Source organism: Lissotriton helveticus, chromosome 12, assembly GCF_964261635.1.
Source record: "Lissotriton helveticus chromosome 12, aLisHel1.1, whole genome shotgun sequence".
NCBI classification, from domain to species: Eukaryota; Metazoa; Chordata; class Amphibia; order Caudata; family Salamandridae; genus Lissotriton; species Lissotriton helveticus.
Window position 1 is genome coordinate 153,962,570 of NC_136073.1, and position 7,803 is coordinate 153,970,372.

The 7,803-nt window shown below is 48.8% G+C and overlaps 1 protein-coding gene across 1 annotated transcript; it reads right to left on the reverse strand.

Annotated features, from left to right (window-relative positions):
* Positions 1-932: 932 nt before the first annotated feature.
* On the reverse strand, positions 933-5,482 carry LOC144799109 (transcription factor HES-7.1-like). The gene is made up of 3 exons (XM_078670304.1): positions 5,438-5,482; positions 5,096-5,191; positions 933-1,472 (listed from the first exon to the last, which is right to left on the reverse strand). The coding sequence occupies exons 1-3, from the start codon at positions 5,480-5,482 to the stop codon at positions 933-935; spliced, it is 681 nt and encodes a 226-aa protein (XP_078526430.1).
* Positions 5,483-7,803: the final 2,321 nt, after the last annotated feature.

Consider the following 7,803-nt stretch of genomic DNA (forward strand, 5'->3'; position numbering starts at 1 on the left):
TTCCAGTTCTCTATCCCCTTCTCTTCCTCCACCTCCTCATCCTCATCCTCATCGCAGAGCTCGTTCCTTGTGCCTTCTCCACCCTCTCAATCCCCAGTGTCCATCCTAGGATGCCTAGAGGAGCATGCGTGGGCCCATACAAAATGTACAAAATCAGAAACTACACCAGGAAACTTTCTGAAATGTTTGACTCTGACTGAAAACTCTGCTTTATTGAGTAGGTTGGGGGTTTATTGGCAGAGGCTGTGGCAAAATACTCCAGGCAACCAGTGGCAGGCTGGAACATCACATTAACAACTGGAATGGCAGAAAACAGTCATTTGATTGAGCTGGGAATCAGTCAACATCTGAGGGGGCATCCTTAGTTATGGCCTTGAGAAGTGCTGCATCGCTGACAGTGGGCATGAAACCTGCATGGATCCACAGTCCAGCTCTTCTTCCTCTTGGTCTCATTGCCCATTAATGGGATGCAGAGGATGCCATCTCCAGCTCAACTTATTGTGAGCCTTTATCTAAAACTAGCAAAACTGGGACTATTAGGAGTGTGTCTGATTCAACCACTTACGGAGGCCCCCAATGCGTGCTACATATCACAGGGCACTAAAGGGAGAGCCATGGGAGCTATCACTGCCCCTGTGGTTCATGGCTGAATCAAGTACCTAGAGAGGAATGCGCTGCATCCTTGTACTAAGCAGCAAAGACGTGCCTTCACACAGCCATGAGACCTACAAGAATCCAGAGGGATTAGACCTCTAGAGCTCCAGACCTTGACCAGAGGTCTCTTTGTCCTTTGCTTCAGTTCTCCACATCTTATCCAAACAAGATGCCTGCAAGCTTGAGCAAAGACATAACACATGTGAGCTTCCTTCTGAAGGATGTCCATTCCAAGAAGAAGAACCTCTCTGGTGCTGGTCACCAGACATGGCATGCACCTAAGGCCAGGGCCTCCACACTGCAGAGATCAGAGCTGGCAAGTCATTGTTTGTTTGGGGTCCAACATTCTGGCTGGTGTGCAGACCGCCATCTTGGAAGTTCTGATGATGTGCACAAGAAGGCTGTGGTGGGGCCTGCATCTCACCAAACCTACTTGAATGTGAAGGTAGGGTCCTGAAGGGTGTAATAAAGTGCAGGTCTCTCCCTGAAGATGCCCCAGAGACGACTGAGTCAGCCTCCGGCAGGTGTCTATGAACTTCGCCTTTCAATAAGCTGGCCCCAGGTGGGAGCAGCATAGAGGAGGTTTGCAGCTGATCGAGGCATGAAGCGAAGTATCCACCGAGGAAAACTTTCATCTCCGGTGCAATGTCCTGGTTGACATTCAAGAGGAAGGCGGCTCTTTGGAGGCAGTCATGGTAGCCAGCTTGGTGGATCTGCCTTTCATCAGGTGGGGGCTCGAGACTCCGGTTTTGAGCTCTGATAAACTGCACCGCAGTCTCCAAAATATCTGCTTTTTCCACCTTGGGGTTTTTCAGCTTCTGTGAAAGAAGAAACAATGCTTGGATGAGAACTTGGGAATTATGCAGTAAAGATGACACAGATGGGCACATGCCCTAATAAACATACAACCAGGGTTAGAGTGCATAAACACTTGAGTAATGCTAAAGTGACAATTCAACCAGCATTGAAGTGCTCTCAGTGCGATAGTTTAGCCAGTACTGGAGGGCTCTCATAGTTATGGTCTAACAAGTTGTGGAGCTCTCTGGAAGTGATAAGTCAGTTACTAGAGTCGAAAAAGCGCTTTAACACCTCATCAGAGGGTAGCAAATGCTATATAAATTGCCAACCTTTTCCCTCTTCTATCCCTCCCCTATCCTTCTCAATCCAAATAACTAACATGTCCACCACTCAAATTACTTTCATATTTCACTATACTAATTCAACACTAATCCATTATGGGTTCCAGAGTAGAGTGCTACTCGGCAAAAAAAGCGATTCAGCATCCCATCAGGGGTGGCAATCGCTATATAAATGCTAACCTCTTTCCCTCTTCTATCCCGCCACTACCCTTCTCTATCCAAATAGCTCAATAACATATCCATCACTCAAATTACTTTCCTATTTCACTATACTAATTTTCAACACTAATCGTTTATGGGTACTGGAGTGGTGTGCTACTCGCCAAAAAAGCGCTTCAACACCCCATCAGGGATAACAAGCGCTATAGAAATGCAAACCTTTTTCCCTCTTCCAACCCCCTCGTACCCTTCTCAATCCAAATAACTGACTAACATATCCACCACTCAAATTACTTTCATATTTCACTATACTAATTCAACACTAATCTTTTATGGGTTCAGGAGTAGTGTGCTACTCGCCACAAAAAGTGCTTCAACACCCTATCAGGGTTAACAAACGCCAAATAAATGCAAACCTTTTTCCATCTTCTATCCCTCCGCTATCCTTCCCACTCCAAATAACTGACTAATATCCACCAATCAAATTACTTTCACATTTCACTATACTAATTCAACACTAATCCTTTATGGGTTCCAGAGTAGCGTGCTACTCGCCGAAAAAAGCGCATTGACGTATCGTCAGGGGTAGTGAGCACCATATAAATGCAATTACAATACAATATGTTCACACAAGCAACACTCAATGTAATAGTCTAATCAGATATCAAGCGCTGACAAGTAATAATTTAAGCCATACTAGAGCAATTGATAATGTAAGAGTTTAACCAACTCTAGTGCTCTCAAATATATAACTCTAACCAAGTCTGGATCACACTCAAAGGAATACACTAACGAGCACAGCCATGTTCTAGCAACAGTGGAGCGCTCTCACAGCTCTTTCACTATCTTGCCAGCACTCGAGAACTCTAAAACTAGCAATCTAACCAGCAATGGAGCACTCTGACACTAGCTATCTAACCAGGTGCTTAAGCATTCTCAAACTAACACTCTACTAGTTTTAGAGTGCTCAATTGCCTTTCAGAGTGTTAGCTCGAGATTGCTCAAGCACCTGTATAGATTAGTAGTTTTAGCGTGATAAATTGCTGGTAATCTAACCAGGTGCTTGAGTAATCTCAAACTAACACTAACCGGCGATTGAGCACTCTAAAACTAGTCATCTAATAATGTGCTTGAGTAATATTCAAACTATCACTCTATTCGGCGATTCAGCACTCTAATACTAGTTATCTAACCAGGTGCTTGAGTAATCTCAAACAAACACTTCACTAGTTTTAGAGTACTCAATTGGTGAGAGTGTTAGTTTGAGATTGCTAAAACACCTGGTTAGGTAACTAGCTTTAGAGTAGTCAACTGCTGGTGATCTAACCAGGTGCTTGAGCAATCTCAGAGAACAGTCTAACTGGCAATTGAGCACTGAAACTTAAATTATAACCAGCATGGCAGCATTTACAAACCAGCAATCAAACCAGAACTGGAAAAATCTGTAACTGGCAAACTAGCAGTACAGGGGAGCTGTGAAATTAGCAACCTTGAACTAGTACAGGGGGTACTCTGGAACTAACAAGCGAACCAGCCCCAGAGGACTCTACAAACAGCAATCTAACCTGCTTGGAAGCACTCTAAAACTAGTGATGCAACAGCACAGCAATGAACGGCCACATAAAAATAAAATTAAAAGCCTAGCTGGCAAATGCTAGGTGCATTTCAATTTGATAATCCAACTACCATTTCAGATACACTTTCATCAAAGTGACCGTCTAAACAACAAGGCACCCCTCCACAGTGGTACACACAGAGCGTGTCAGCAAAGCTGAAACACTTTCAAAGTGCCAGGCAAGTCAACGCCGCCATGTGCTTAAATTAACGTGGCACCTGGCATTAGGGTGCAAATATTTCAATAACTTTGCAAAACTTTGAGTGAGAAGCCAGGGAGCGCAGGAGAGCGGCATGCGTTACGCTGTCATTATCCTTAAATAGTGACCCCAGAATGCAAGAGTCAGGGCACTTCTAAAGGTCATTCGCCGGATATCCCCTTCACGAGTCCCATCGACCCCTACCACCACCGTGCCCTCAGTGATGGGCGGCATCCGACCACTCTCTCTGCCAGTGTCACACGCCGCCTTCTCACACCCACCCCCCTCCCGCTGCGGCAATACGCGTAATTAAAAGACAGTGTACTGGGCCCGATCTGGCGACCTTTGAAAGATGAACGTCTGGGTCCACTCAGTTGTTAGTGTGAGTCCTAAACTCTACTCACATCTGATCACGCATCTACCTTGAGAATGACACATTTTGGGACCCCCTGATGAGACAACGCTAACGTGTAGTACACACTTTACTTATTCAAGCTCACATAATGCCAGGCAATATAGATCTGAACACGGGGCAAGGAAAAACAGCTGACATGCCTGGTGTCCAAAACTTAGAACGACACTGGTTAGAGAGAGAAAGAGTCGAGGAGTAAACAAGGCTGTTGGCGTGAGAGTGGTCGAGGTACTAAGTAAACAGAAGTGACAGAACGATGACTTTCGCAGACTCCCTTAGCAAGGTTGGGCCCTGGGCAACTGCCCACTTTGCCCATGCATTACAACGTCCCTGCATGAAAGCCACAGCTCGTTGCAAACACGACCCAACCCTGAGCACATTTCACGCGGCGCCAGATGGGAGGAACTGCGAGAAGCACGTGTGTGGGTAGAGCTCCGTCCTTCTGACTCAGACAAGGGGTGAGACTCCGGGAAGCACCCGAAAGGAGCTGGATAAACCCGGACAGTCTGAGGAGCCTTGACAATGGCCCAGCCTATTGGCCTGGAGACCCCGAGCCTCTCGCCAGTGGCACGGCTGGGCCTCGGTCCTAACACAAGCAATGGAGATTGGTCATTTACCCCCTTTTAAATAATGAAATACAGCCATAAGTGGAGTACGATGGTACCCTGACACGCGTGGGCCTCTGTACCACTGCACCTTCTGCATCACTGATAGTTACCACCTGTCTCCTCCACCCCTGACGTCAAAGAGTCCAAGCGCCCAGAGACTAGGAGCCCTGCGCACAAGGCGGCTCTTGGATAAATTGTGCGCACATCAGGAAGAGTTAATCGGAGGGGGGCAAGAGGGTTGTACATACGGGCAGGCTATTCTCCTTAGCGGGTTGGGGGGGAGGGGGGGCACACAGGGGCAATGCTCACCTCGGTCGGCCGCTTCTCCAGCAGCAGTATGCGCAAAGTCTCCAGGCTCGAGTTTATCCGTTCTCGTCGCCTCTTCTCCACCACGGGCTTCAGGAGCTGAGGGGAAAACGCAGGAGAAAGTTAGAACCAGGACTGTCCTCATCACCGGGAGAACGCTGGGTGGGGGTGGACCCTCTGCATCCTGAGGGCAAGAGATGCCAGGGCAACTGAGCTAAGGGGCAGAGTGGACCCTAACAAGGCAATATATTAGGGGAGCCGGTGAAACCAAGAGCGCGCGTTCCAGGGGGACTGAGAACCCAAAGTGCCACGAGGGGGCAGGGGCCGGAGGGCCCGGACATGTACCTTTCTCATGCCCTTGAAGGCTCTCTCGGGGGATGACTTCTTCATGGCTGCGCGTGGGAGCGAGGTCAGGAGCAGCTCTGCAGCGGCAGAGGAGTGAATGTGTCTGAGGGTCTGCGGGGGAGGCCGGCTTTATGGGAGCCGGGGGAGGAGGGCAGAGGCCGTTCACACCTTGTCCTGCGCCCTTTGTCTCCCGGCCTTTAGAGATGCCGCCGCGAGCGTGCCGGCGATCACCCCCTGTAAACCCGGACACCAAAGGGCAGCTGCCCCCCCCCCTCTCCCCGCCCCTCTTTTATCCCAGCATAGAGGTTCACTCCACTCAAAGAAAGGATGGCAAAACAGACAATCAAAAGCACATTATATGAGGGAAGGAACACATAATTTGAAATTCTTCTTGGTGATGAGGAACACGAGTCAATCCTTGCTAAAGAACCTTACTGCGTAAAACAGCGCGAACCAGTTTTGCACGCTTTTGTTGCTTCTGTGGTAGTAAATGGTTTAAAGTATTGTAACTCCCGTACATATACCAGAAATGATTCTACATCCGTGTAGGCAGAATTATAGTACCATTTCTGACATATACACGACATTTATTGATGGAAAACTTTTTGAAGTCCAACATAGTTTAATGAAGTATTTATAGTCCATAAATGGCATTAAAACATTCTAAATTGCTGTTATTTTTGCAAAGGCTTTTCTCCCGGATGCACTGTGTTGCTGACAATCCTGTGCGCAGAGAAACCCGTCTTGTGGTGCACCTTATGTGATGCTGAACACATTGTGTGGTGTGAAGAGCTTCACGTGGGTCAGAGCGGCCTGTGTGGTGCAGTGTTTCATGTTTTGCAGAGCGGCCTGTGTGGTGCAGTGTTTCATGTGAAGTTCCATGTTTTGCAGAGCAGCCTGTGTGGTGAAATGTTCCATGTAGTGCAAAGCGGCCTTTGTGGTGCGTTGTTCCATGTGGTGTAGAGTGACCTGAGTGGTGTGGACTGAGCTTCATGTGGTGCAGAGCGGCCTGTGTGGTGTAGTGTTCCATGTGGTGTAGAGTGACCTGAGTGGTGTGGACTGAGCTTCATGTGGTGCAGAGCGGCCTGTGTGGTGTAGTGTTCCATGTGGTGCAGAGCGACCTGTGTGGTGTGGAATGAGCTTCATGTGGTGCAGAGCGGCATATGTGGTGTAGTGTTCCATGTGGTGCAGAGCGACCTGTATGCTGTGGACTGAGCTTCATGTGGTGTAGAGCAGGCCTGTGTGGTGTAGTGTTACATGTGGTGCAGAGCAACCAGTGTGGGGTAGTGTTCCATGTGGTGCAGAGCTGCCGGTGTGGTGCATTGTTCCATGAGGTGCAGAGCTGCCTGTGTGGTGCAGTGTTCCATGTGATGCAGAGTAAACTGTGTGGTGCTATGTTCCATGAGGTGTAGAGCTGCCTGTGTGGTGCAGTGTTCCATGTGGTGCAGAGCAGCCTGTGTGGTGCAATGTTCCATATGGTGCAGAGCAGCCTGTGTGGTGCAGTGTTCCATGTGGTGCAGAGCAGCCTGTGTGGTGCAATGTTCCATGAGGTGCAGAGCTGCCTGTGTGGTGCAGTGTTCCATGTGGTGCAGAGCGACCTGTGTGAGGCATTGTTCCATGTGGTGCAGAGAGGACTGTGCATTGTAGAGAGCTTCATGAGATGCAGAGCATCCTGTGTGGTGCAGTGTTTAATGTGGAGCAGAGCAGCCTGTGTGTTGCAGTGTTCCATGTGGTACAGATGATGATGATGATGTGCTGTGGAGAGCAACATGTGGTGCAGAGCATCCTGTGTGGTGCGTTGTTTCATGTGTTGCAGAGAGGACTGTGTAGTGTGGAGAGCTTCATGTGTTGCAAAGCGGCTTGTGTGGTGTAGTGTTCCGTGTGGCGCAGTGTGGACTGTGTGGTGCAGAGCGGCCTGTGTGGTGAAGTTTTCCATGTGGTGCAGAGTGACCTGTGTGGTGCAGGGTTCCATGTAGTGCAGAGCGCATGTGTGGTCAAGTTTTCTATGTAGTGCAAAGTGGCCTGTGAGGTGTGTTGTTCCATATGGTGCAGAGCAACCTGAGTGGTGTGGAGAGCTTCAGGTGGTGCAGAGTGGCCTCTGTGTTTCATTTGGTGCAGAGCGGCCTCTGTGGAGCAGTGTTCCATGTGTTGCAGAGCGACTTATGTGTCGTGGACTGAGCTTCATGTGGTGCAGAGTGGACTGTGTGGTGTAGTGTTCCATGTGGTGCAGAGGACTACTGTGTGGAGAGATTCATGAGATGCAGAGTGTCTTGTGTGTGCAGTGTTTAATGTGGTGCAGAGCGGCTTGTGTGGTGCAGTGTTCCATGTGGTACAGAGCAGCCTGAGTGGTGTGGAGAGCTTCATGT